Genomic DNA, 12,785 nt, shown 5'->3' with positions numbered 1-12,785 from the left:
TAATTATGAATTAACAAAAATAAGTTTTTTTTTATAACAAAAATAGAGATAAGTTAAATTTAAAAAAGACAAGTTCCATTTTAGCAAAATAATAAATTAAATTCAGCGTATGAGGAAAACCTTACTCGTCGAGTGATATTTACCATCCTATTCAATGACTTTTTTGATGGATTATTCAATGATTTCGAATTTTTTATTTATTTAAACAAGTGTTAGATAGCTAGGTAGTTAGCCATTTAGGTTTTTTCTATCCTAGAAATCAAGTTGCATATTATCTGTGAAGGTGGTTGATATCATACTCTGTTCTGACTGGTGAGCTGTGTGAGTTAACTACACAACTTCACTAAAAGAGGATCTCAAAGTTAGAAAGTGATATCCATGGCCTACTACTATACCATATTGATAGGCTACTTACCTAACTATTCTCGACGATAAATTGACATTCTTTACCTTACTAGCTCGACCATAATTCCGGAAATAAAAGGGCGAGAATGTCAATGTAATGGTTACTTGAATAATCTTACCTTATTTAAACAACTAACAATAGCTATTTTACATCGGAAAAAGGATTATGTGTAATTTGAATTAATAGTATGACAGTAGTGACAACTCAATTTGAATCACTTAAATGAACACACATGTTTACATCGTTTTCCCACATGAAAGATGCTGAAAGAAAAATCTTCTGTGAAATATAAGCCTTGATCTCATAATGAGGTAGCTAAATTCCGGGTACGAAACCTTCCATGGATAGTTACATTCTTAACTACTAACTCGCCATTAATCGCCTTCGCTGCTGGACTTCTTCAAGTAGTGTTGACGGCTACAGGGAGCAATTGCAAGTTTGCAACTGTTTAAGTACCCCTAGAACAACCAGTTTGCCAACTTGATCAGGTTTTTAATATTGACAACACAATAATAACAAAATCTTGAAAACTAACTGTCATTTTGTCTGAAAGGCTCAAAAGTCTCCACGTCTAGAGATACTATATATAGAAGAACAATCTAATGTAAAACCTAATAAATGCAAACATTCCCCAATATATAACTTCCTTCACAGTCCCTCTATTAAGAGAATAAGGAAAAGGGGCATCATCACATGGAAGCAGCAATCAATCAAAATGGAGTTATTAGACAAAAAAGCTGGCCATTTGGTGGGGAAATAAATCTTAATTGAAACAAAAGATAGGAACATTTTCAAGTACTACTCAACTTAGTGTCATAAAATCATACTTTTACCTAGAACATACAAAATTCGCTTGTTCTTCGATACAGAATACTGACCTGAGCAAGGAGATCGTTATCTGGGGCCAAAAATGCTCAAAAAAGGTGTTGGCACCTTGATTATGATCTGCAAAACTTCTCAAGGTTCATAAAGTTAGTTGTACCCATGATATAGATGTTAACCTGGTAAACTGGACTTACTATTTTTATTATCCTCCAGAATCGCCAGAAATGACAAAATTATAACATTCCAAGGTGCTGAAGCACAAGAGTTTGGTCATGTTACTAAGCATGTTAGAATACCTACAATGATCAATTAAAAGAGTTACTGAAAATCTTGACAATCAAGCTGACTGATTTCTAGCGACTCAAGTAGCAAAAAATGGAAAGCAATTAAAAAAAAATAACAGAGAACATACTACAGCTTTAAGAACCAAATTTAAAAACAATATAGAGCAGCTAGTTAACCCTGTCCCCTTGATAGAAAACTATCTCATGTTCTATCTGTGCATCTAATTTTGCGATACCTTCTTGCTATAAACTTTAACTATATTGTCATACCACCATAATAAAAAAGCATCATCTTCTAAATTTGTAGCATCATTTGAAAAAGAGACAGTTACTCTGGAGCAGAAGCTGTAATTCAGATAGGAGAAGCACATAGCTATCTTACAGATGAATTACATAATGCATCAGTGCATAATCAAAACAGCATTTTTCTTTCACATCAAATGCTTATTATATCTTTTTCAAAGATTATAATCTATTATATAAGAAGAAATCGCAACTGAAATCACCAATTTGGAAAAACTAGTTTAAAGACATTTCTCAGTCTCAAGACAGGTAAACACTGCTTTATATTTGCTTCAGCAGTTCAATAACAAAAGTAACGGCAAACTACTCTGCACTTGTTCTTTAAAAGATCTCGTTTCAATCGCTTTTAGAAGATTCTAGAGGACATTATACACAAGGGTTTGAACAAGTAAAAATCTATCCTTGAGAAATTGGATTTAAGGACTTTTTTTTAGGGTATTAACACAAGATCAGAGAAAATCTTCCACCAGTATCTGGGCTACCAGGGTTTAACTGCTGATCTGCCAGTATAAATGGCAAAAGAAGGGGTAAAACATTGACTTGCGCCCAAAATACATCAATTTCAGCATGTAAGACGCATAGCACCTGGAACTAACTCTTAACGAACAAAGCCAGGGCAAAGACACCGAGATCCTCATGTCCATACAGGTAGTAGAAAGTATCTCGAACTAACACTACAGCCTCAAATAAGAGAAAAAATGGGATATGATGTGTGAGTTGAGAATAGGAAATTATGAGGCAAATGCTATGAGCTGTATTAACCCCCAAAGACAATTCTAATAAGATAAACATCAATAGAGTTGTAATGAAGTAAAATCTGCTAAAGACATTTGACAATATATATACTCAAGTCAATCTGCAAAAGAATATACAGGCGTATATGCTTTACAGGAAAATTTTCACAAGATATAATGTCTTAAAAGACATGCGGTGCAGTATGTGTTCAAGGCCTAGATATGAGGTAAGAGTTAATTGCATGCGCCAAAGAGATGTAAGGAGCACATTTTCTAGCACCCCAAGTGCCTTTGGAGTTTGGCCCCTGGGAATGCCTCAACCAGATCACCTGGCCAAGAGGCGTGAAAGCAATAACTCAGTGCACCTCACACATTTACACACACTTAGATGACCCGCAATCATCCCATATATATAACAGCCACAGCCCAATTTGAATCTTGACTCATTGAAAAACTGTTCACAAGAGTCAAGAGAGCCACAGAGGATACATTTGCTTGTTGGTTAGATCCATACCTCTCACAACAGATACCCAAATAATACGTATTTTACTTGTCAGGTTTCTTAAAGCAACTTGGAGAACACGATAATAGTACAGATGACAGATCCAATCTATTGAACTACAAAGTTTATCTGCATTTCTAATTCCACATGACCAACTTTGAAATAAATTTTAAGGAAATCATCTACAGAGGATGCAATAAGAAAAGTGAATACTTTCCAGAAGAGAAAAGAACCAACAGATTTAGAACCTACCAGAATGAATATATATTTTATTTAGGATGGGGGTAGCATTAAACTTAACTAAGTTTAGTCCACAGACCACAAACATAATTAAACAGATGTAAGAACTCATCTGCAGAATTATACTCCTTTTTGTTTTACATTAACAGGGACACATTTGACTTGTCTGATCTAACAATACCAATTTACCGTTATTTTATCAAATATCTTAGTAAAAATTATGAAATGCTAAAGTTCTCGTTAAATCCAGCAATGCAACTTTCATATTATAACAGTATTACCCAATAGTCAACACATATGTTGACAAGGTACTGGTCATATTCAGTAAGCTTTGACCATCAATGTCAAATATGACCTTGAGAAATAGTAGCTGCATAGCTCCTAAGGCTTATAGAATCAACAAAAGTAGACACCTTCTCAGTCAGAACACATGATGAAATCTGATAGTCAAAAATAGATTTTCCACCAGAGAAACCAAGATTCAGCCTAAAGAAATATGTCAAATATCAATAGAATCAAAGACTTTGTCTCAAAAAAGAATTAGACTGGAATGATCAATGGTAAAGGTTCTATTCAAAGTTAAATAATAGAAAACAAAATAATAATCCATACAGTGAAATTCTGGCTCTGGTAAATGAACAAAGGAAACAATACCTACATCCTCATCAGTCATTAAGCACCACTTACACAATACTTCATTCTAAAAAATTCACTAAATTTCTCATTGGACGTTTGGTATTAATCACTACATATCTATTTTTATTAGTTTCTCCCACTCACATATTTACTATTTCACATGGTAGTGGCCTAGTGGGGATCACTTGTCTTCGATATTGTCTCTACTTTTTTACATTGCCTTAATATTTGTGCACTTACCATATGTAGAGATGATAAAAGAATGGAGGAAGTATAAATGAAAGCCAGAAATAGAAAGCAATCACATTCCAAAACCCTTAATTGCAGATCTATGCTTTAGAAGGTTCCTTCAGTAAAATGATCCACGGAGAAACTCTAGAGGAGGGTGGATCAGATTCACAAACAGAAGGAAAGAACAATGGACAAGTACCCAGACATGACAATCTTTATGCAGATAAAGTCCATCCAATGTCATGATCGAAGAAGACTCGCCATGAAAAAGGAAAGAGATACTTCAAATCCATCTTACACAGATTCGATGATATTACTTCTCTTACGAATCTATTATTTTGATATCCACATCTAAAATGAGCTTAACTTGCAAACAATGCATCTAAAAAGCACATTATCAAGGAAAGATAGAAAGCCAGAGCCTCAAGGAGGGATAAGCCACACAGCACAACTAGAAGCTGTGTCTGCAGTGCACTGTTCACTATCTATTGTACTCCAGAGTAAACCAACTGACTAAATTCTGTATGATTACTACAGTCGAACATAATATAAAAGCAGAACCCAACAGAATGATGGACCCATAGTAAAACAGCCTGGTAGTAAGGCAAACAGGAAAAGCAGAGAACTAAACATTTGGAGCTTCTCTGTTCCACCTCCCCTCTCCCTCTCCCTCTCCCTCTCCCTTTTCCTCTCCCTCTTCAATATAAGTAGCTCCACAGAAAGATTTTGGTAAACAGGTAAGAGGGATAGTTCAACCCTTTAAGATAAAGGCCAGAATAAGACGATCAATGATGGACAGTCACACAATTGGTAGTACAATTAACAGGAGAAGCAGCAAACTAACATTTTAGCACTGCTCTGTTCCACCTCCCCCCCCCCCAAATGCACTTCAATATACACCACTTCAAAGAAAGACAACCCCGAAGCATCAACGAAAGTTTAACACAGAAAGATAAAAAAAGGCCAAAGTAAGACAATGCCTCTTAATACATAAGCAATGTACACCACTACATTCCAATATCACTGCTCTTTATCCAAAACCCCAACAGTATCAAAACGGCAAGGATGAGTACGCAAGAAACACATATTTAGCTTTGCTGATCACTTATGTAAGCTAAAGAAATAGAGAAAGGTTGTGTAACAAAGTACAGCTTAAGGAATAGAGAGAACAGAAGCTAATAAGCAAGCACTTCTCAAAGTTCTATTACATCGTCTTCCTCAAATAGCAAAACCACTAAACTTGGAGAAACTTGAGACTCACAAGCAAACTTCAGTATTCTAGATGATACTGAATATTTTGGTCAACAAAACTTAAACAATATGTCACCAGCTCCATTTTCTTATCAGTTACTGGCTACTGCTACTACTTCCAACACATGAATCTCAATATTAAGCTACATTCTCCATATATGATATCTGGACAGAATCACATTTTTTTTTTCTAATGGCTTGCAGAGAGAGATAATCAAACCACGTCAGAGAAAATTAAGGAGGGGTTATTAGAGTTGAAGTTAGTCTTACAGCAAACTCTGTGATGAACAGAACTCGATGAATATGGGAAGGCATCCTTTACAATGAGACTAAAGAAAATGCAGAAGTCACTATGAAACTTAAATAGTCAAAACTCAAAAGTAATATATCTACGACCGACCATGCAGATACACTGTTTACTAGACTGAAAGAGAATCCATGCTGAGATAATTACAATCATATGTTCATTCTTTTTGGGATCCAAACCAGATATCAAGGTCGTGTAAATAGGCATCCAGCATTGGTAAGTAAGCCTCTCAACACGTAAAGCAAAGAAATCTATCACATTATGATATATCCCATCAAGAAAGATGAAAACTCATCAGACAATTTGCACGGAAAAGAAACTCTCAATTTCTACGCAGTCCTTAAATTTCGTTCGTAATATCTATTACCAAAATTATCATATGTCTTTCAATCTCTAGCTGGCGTACCATTTAGATCCTTTCCTTCAATAAGTACATGGCAATCAACACTATTATTAGTTTCTAACTATTCTGGTAAGAGTATATCATCCTGTTCTATAAAAGGATCTGTTTCAAATAGCTAAACCTCATATCTAAATAGTTGTCCTAGTCACATATTTTTCATCTTCATTGATGACATGAAAGATTCCTTATCTCCAAATTACAATGTGACGAGGGAGTTACCATAAAATAGAGAACACCACAAAGCAATCAGAGGCATACAAGTAACTGATAAGACAGTATAAACTCAACAATTTTCGCACACATCAAAAGGATAAGATAGAATTAGAATTCTCATCCAATGTAAAGATCGGAATGAACCTTTTTAAGCATCAACAAATTTGGATACCTTGTTGCAGAATGCAGACACAAGGTTCTAGCTTTACATCCTTCAGCAGACAAGCATTCAGGGCTCTAACATGGGCCCATATGGAAGAATGCAGCAGCCAGCCATGCGTAACAGAGATATCAATAGCATCATAAGCTTCTAGAGCAAGGAATTTGATGCAGATACTGGCAGTCACACCAAAAGAAAGGTGGCAGATCCCAGTATCATCTTTTTGCATCTGGAACCAAGGTGCATAAGCCCCCTACTATGGCCCTGGAAATGCAGGGGGAAGTATCAATAGTATCCTTAAAGAATAACTCTTTGCTTCTCTTTCTGTGGCTAAATGAAACAGGTCATATTGCCATGAATAAAAGCACATATGACTGCTTTAACAAGAGAAACAGTAAGATGGCAAAGGCATAGGTCACTGCATCAACTACAGAGGCACAGATGACGACACCATAACATAAAGTATCTAAGATCAATTATATACACGGATCTAAATACAATTGTTAAACAAGAATGTAATTGCGCTTCCCCAATTAAACAAATTGTAATCTGAATTCTTAGCAAACCGGAAATTAGTATAAATGTGATCACATATGTTGTGGCCATTGAAAAAAAAAACATATTGCTCAAAATGAATTAACAGTTAATGAGCATAAAACCGGCATCAAATTTCAGGACGCAAACCTTAGGACAGCAAAATTCTGTGACAGAGCCAGGACTGGGGAAAAATAGACAAAGAGACAGAGACGAACAGTGTAAATCAATTAACTCAGAACTTCAAAACATTCATTGCTTTCTCATAGTACCAGATACAAGTATTTGTAAGTAAAACATTGAAATATCAAATGATTAATACACAGGCAGCGGAAGACACAACTCGGTTTGCTTCTTACACTTGCAACAGAAATTTAAAGGACCTAAAATCTGTTGTGCTAATTGATGAAATATTGGAGAAAAAACTAGAGCTTGTCAACTAGAAGGAATGCAGGTTCTAGATGAAACCAAGTTCTTTATCTCCTTCAAATGCTCATCAATTGATATATGCAGTGAATGGCGAAGGTTTGTCAATAATAGTTCCTGTTCCCAACTTAATGGACCAGATGCATGCAATGCCCCTATGGTACAATGATAGGCATGCAATTCTAACCTATGTATTTCTTCTGACAACTCCTTTTTTGCAGAAAGAAAAGAATTTCTTTCGTCAGGTCTCAACTGACAAGAAGACTCAGCGTCACTATGTTGACTGTCATTATCTTCAAAAGGACCTGTGGCAAAAATACGATGCAATTTATGGGAGTAATTCCCATAGACACTACAACTAGCAACAGAAGACGAGACACTATTATCATCATCTGATTCTAAGCTTATTGAACGTGAACATCCAACAGCACCATCTGTTTTCTCCCTCTCCAAAATCAACTCAGAACATCCAGTTACTCTGTTGATAAAAGAACGGTGCATGCATTTTTCATGCAGCAATTCTCGTGAAGAAGCAACGTCATCTACCTTTTCAGGTAATTGTGGATGTTGCATAACATTGAACTGATGCCACATGTCCTCTCTTTTTTCCACTCTAGATCTCTGCCTGGGTCCTGCATATGCTTCAATCTGAAGATGGCAATCAGATTGCTTCCTTTTCAGAGTTCTGGAAGCAATCACATTAGAATCGAGGGCCTTACTGGTATTTCTAGTACCAAAATGGTAACCCTTCATATGTCTTCCCACAATAACATCAGATTTCTGCAACTGATTATTAACCATTTGAGATGACGGAATCCTGAACCTCAAATCTTCACATTTATTAGAAGCCTACATCAAGACAAGCAAATTGATTTAATAAGCTACACAAGTCCAAAAAGGGTATTGTGCCATCCCATGCACTGCAAATAGATAGATAAATACAATAAAAGTAGCAAACAACCAATTTCTGGTAAAAATTAATAAGTTTCCTACTTTTTGTATCAGCGGACTACAGCTCTTTAACAAACTATCCCTCCGGCCCTCCCCCACCCACCACCCCCCCCCCTCCCCCAACATGATAAACACAAAAGAGGAAAGAATAATATACTTAAAACTTATTGTGATTGCCTGAATGATAAACCATCCAAATATGCAATGACATAATGGTTTTAGATTAAAGAAAATCTTTGGACATAAGACCTTAATACTACATCAAGTTCCATATTTTTTATTTAGAAAAGCAATGATCAATACGATCCAAGTTGTTAGACAACTAAATCAAACAGTTCAAGTTTCAAAAGAAGAATATATCAAAGAGTAATGTGTATATACAATATACCTTTCCAATCACAATCCATTCATCATCCTGCCAGCAAAGTCTTGCTCGAACATCAAACATATTTGCTTTAAGTTCAATTGACGATCCAAGTAGCCTAACCAAAAGGTAATGATATCCCAGCACCTTTACAACTGAGGCCATTTTCCAAGAAAAGCTGTGGAAAACCTCAACAACATCACCAGATACCCAATCCTGCAAAACATCCACCGGAGGAGGGCAAGGCCTAACCGTTTTCCGAGGCACTCTTTCGACCTTTGCTTTCCCTAACAGCTCCATATCCCCTTCATACTTAACAGCATAGTTATGACCATTACCACCCACTATCTCGGCGCAACGCCAAGATCCTGATGATACCTCCTTTTGGGTCAATACCTCCACTTTGGTACCCTTTTTGAATCTCATTATATATTTCACCCTCTTCTATACCAAATTCCAATCAGAAACACCTGTTACAAGAAATGAATCCTAAATTTCAGAACAAATCTTGAACAAACAAGCAAAATCAACCACATAAAAAACTAATTACCAAAACAAGATCAGCTTAATACATATATGTTTCAACTATGTCAGAAAACTTACATGCATAAACAATACTCAAAAATGAATCATGTCTAACTAATCTTTAATAAAATCAAACTTAAGCTAATAACACAGACAAAATAATAAATACACAAATTAAACTAATTACCAACAATTCCCCTTTCTTTCCTTAATAACTAAAAAAAATATTAAAAAATCCCCCAAAAAAGTGAATTCATCAGTGAAACCAGACGATGATCACATTTTTTTTTCAAAAAAAAAAAATTAAAATTCAGCCAACTATATATATTAACGGACAAAAAATTCAAAATCCAAATTTTTTTTCTTGAAGTTCATCTACAACTACAAATTAACAGAAATCATCAATTCAAAGAAACAATCAGCTAAAAAAAACATAAGAAAATCAAAATTAGTAAGCATAAATCGGAAGAATGTAAAGCATAATCGATCAAATTGAACTAAAAAAATAATGCTTGTAATTAAAACAACATAAAATTGAATACAAAATTGAGAAATTTCAAACAATAGAAAGTAAAAATTACCTAAATTTGGAAGAGAATTAATCTGATCTTTATTGTAATTTAATTTTCTGAGGAAAAATAAAGTTTGTGAAATAATGTTTGATGTTGTTGTTTAGTTTGGTGAAGAAGAAGAATAAGAAGAAGGGGGGTTTGCCTTTTGTTTGTTTGTTTGTTTGCTGGTGGGAGAAGTTTGTGGTTTTTTTTTTTTTTTTTGGTGGCCTTAATTTTGGATGTGAAGAAGAACAAAAAAAAAAAGATTATATATATATATATATTAAAGAATTTTATATGAGAATATACTTATCATTTTTTTTGCTTTTTAATTGGGGTATGAAAATTGTTTTTTTTTTCTAATTTAATATAATAAATAAATGTATTTGAAGGTGATGAGAATAATGAATTTACTTTGTATGACAAGTTGTCAATAGTGAATAGCCTAAGAATAGCTTGTTGAAGTGGATTTTAATTGTAAAGGATTGTGTAGGTTATAAACACCAAATCCTAATTCTTTAAGGGATTCGCAATTTTGATGTTGTATTTATTGGATGGTTGATCTTGTAAATTAGTCAAATTTGATCTTTTATTAGTTTATCCGTTTCTTTTGTATGTAGATTTTGGAAAAATAATGTTGTGGGACATAGAAAGAAAGAGAAAAAGTTGAATGTGTTTGTGATGGAAAGTTAGTGGTCTCATTCCAAAAATAAAAACAAAAGAAATGGGTAAATTACGGGTAAACTGATAAAGATCAGAGGTAGTAAAAGAGATCGACTAATAATTTTGATTTAGAATTAAGCAACGGTGCAAGTTCAATTAGAAGATAACAAAATATATTTTTCGAATGTAGTGACCAATATAATCCATTCAGTGTACACATTCTTTATTTATTTAGTGACTAGTTTAATTAATTTAGTGACTCGTTTAGTCTATTCGATAAGACTGCTGGATTTTTGAAAAAAATTGTCTGCAGTAGTTCGAGATTCGAAGGGAACAAAGGAAGGAAAAGAGAAGGAATGACTTAGTTGATGTGAGGTGTTTAGGGATAGTGTTGGGTTAGAATGAAATATGATGGACTTGTGAAAAGAATTTAGGCTTCAATTTGTTTAATTTTATTAAATTAAAAAGGTTGAGAGTTTGATTTGTTTTGAGGTAATTTGATTTGGTTTTTGTTTGAACTAATTTCTGGTTATATCACCATTTGCATGTGAATTCAAGTTTGTAAATATTTGTATGTCACTACTACTAAAAGAAGATATTGTTGGTATAAATGAAAATCAATTTGGATTTGGCGTGATGACATAGAAGTAATTTCTTCTTTGTTTCAATAAATCTTATATGATATCATATTATTTCATTAGTTGACACTTGAGTTTTAGTGAACCAAATATTGAAAAATAACAAATTTTCTTCTACTTCCTTTTTTTTTCTTCCAAATTCTTTCTACCAAACAAACTGTAAGTGACTAAGTGCCCATTATTTACCCCTCAAAAAAGAAAGAGCCCATTTTGTATGTTTAAAATAGATAATAATTCAATTGAAAAAAAATGACACAGTCATTTCTTAGCAACAAAAAAAAAAAAAAAGTAGAGTTTGATTAACATATATATAAGTTGAATTATGTTAGTTGGATTAGGAGATAACTTTTATGTTTGATTTTTTTTTAATTTTTGATTAATAAGGAGAAATACCCTAATTAACCAAAACCTTGCACAGGTTAATCCGACTCAATTGTATAGCCAAGACTCTTTGAAAGTGGGAAGATGATAAGGAAATTTCACCCGTAAAGAGCCTCTAGTAGGGTGGAATTCTTCCAGAATGAGTATATTAAAATTACTTAGTCGAACTTGTACGTATAAAGAAGGTTGTACTTATTTTCTACTAAAAAAATGTAATTCTTGACTTGTCCATATTTAAAGTCAACATATAAATCATAGTGATCTACTGACCTAAGCAAATTTTCAAATTGATTTTTTTAAAAAGAAAACCCTACAATTGTTATTGAGGTTATCATTTGTTGATATGATTTATTTTTCAATCCACACAAAGGATTATGATTGTTCTGAAATCGACCGGTATCCGTATCCACACAAGGATGGTCCAAACGACCAAACCTATACACAATATCATATGAAGTATGATCTAACTTATAAATTGGCCTTATGGAATGCTTGACATTAAATGTAACAACCGTGTTTTACTTTGAATTGAATAGGTAAACTTGCTTATTCAACCATGTATCATTAGTATAACATCAATATCAGTTATTTAACCTAATATACTTTCCCAAGCTTTCATAAGTTGTTCTACTTTCTTTGTTTTAATATAAACTAGTATTTTCGGTCCGAGCGTTATCCCAGGTTGATATTGTTTTTCAAATTTGATATGTTTTTTTTTCATTTTCATTAAAATATATTAAAAAAATCAATATTTAAGAGGTACAAATATAATAATGTATGTGGACACTTAAATTATGATTAAAAGTTGGTTGAGATGGTAATTGTGTCATGTATAATAGTAAGATGTCATGGATTCAAATCTTGTTACAAGTTAATTTTACTTTTGTTAATTGACACGACTTATAATATATTTGTATAGATTACTACTACTATATATTAATAACCATTAATATCTATAATTAATCTACATTAATATATGGATTTTTTGGTTAAAACACCCTTACGTTTGGTGAATTTTAAAACAATCCCCCTTTTGTTTTTTTTTTTGAAATGAACCCCCAAACGTTTTATAAAAATTTTGGTTGCACCCCCAAAACCTAACTTCCGTCAAATCCAGACGTTTGTGGGGCCCTTTTTTCCATTTTCCCTCCCAAATGTTGCGTGAAATGACATTTGTATCCTTGGGTAATAAAACCCTTCAACTAACCTCTTCATCTCTCTTATTTAATTCCTTCGTTTCTGATTTCATCTCTCTCA

General features: G+C 33.6%; 1 protein-coding gene across 9 annotated transcripts; it reads right to left on the bottom strand.

Annotated features, from left to right (window-relative positions):
• Positions 1 to 550: 550 nt before the first annotated feature.
• Positions 551 to 10,468, bottom strand: LOC104902102 (hypothetical protein). 9 transcript variants are annotated; one of them, XR_007268739.2, is made up of 7 exons: positions 9,877 to 10,467; positions 8,795 to 9,240; positions 7,643 to 8,304; positions 6,480 to 6,759; positions 1,426 to 1,527; positions 1,285 to 1,359; positions 551 to 864 (listed from the first exon to the last, which is right to left on the bottom strand). XR_007268739.2 is itself a non-coding variant. In XM_010689783.4 (3 exons), the coding sequence occupies exons 2-3, from the start codon at positions 9,194 to 9,196 to the stop codon at positions 7,465 to 7,467; spliced, it is 1,242 nt and encodes a 413-aa protein (XP_010688085.2). In that variant the 5' UTR covers positions 9,197 to 9,240; positions 9,877 to 10,468; the 3' UTR covers positions 7,239 to 7,464. The 9 variants fall into 9 exon arrangements, 1 of the variants encoding a protein (XP_010688085.2); XR_007268740.2 differs by having other exon boundaries at positions 1,285 to 1,351; XR_791308.4 differs by having other exon boundaries at positions 6,508 to 6,759.
• Between the last annotated feature and the right edge of the window lie 2,317 nt (positions 10,469 to 12,785).

This window comes from Beta vulgaris, chromosome 8 (genome assembly GCF_026745355.1).
Source record: "Beta vulgaris subsp. vulgaris cultivar EL10 chromosome 8, EL10.2, whole genome shotgun sequence".
Taxonomy (NCBI): domain Eukaryota; kingdom Viridiplantae; phylum Streptophyta; class Magnoliopsida; order Caryophyllales; family Amaranthaceae; genus Beta; species Beta vulgaris.
Note: the sequence above shows the minus strand (reverse complement) of the source record. Positions and strands in the feature narration are given on the sequence as shown.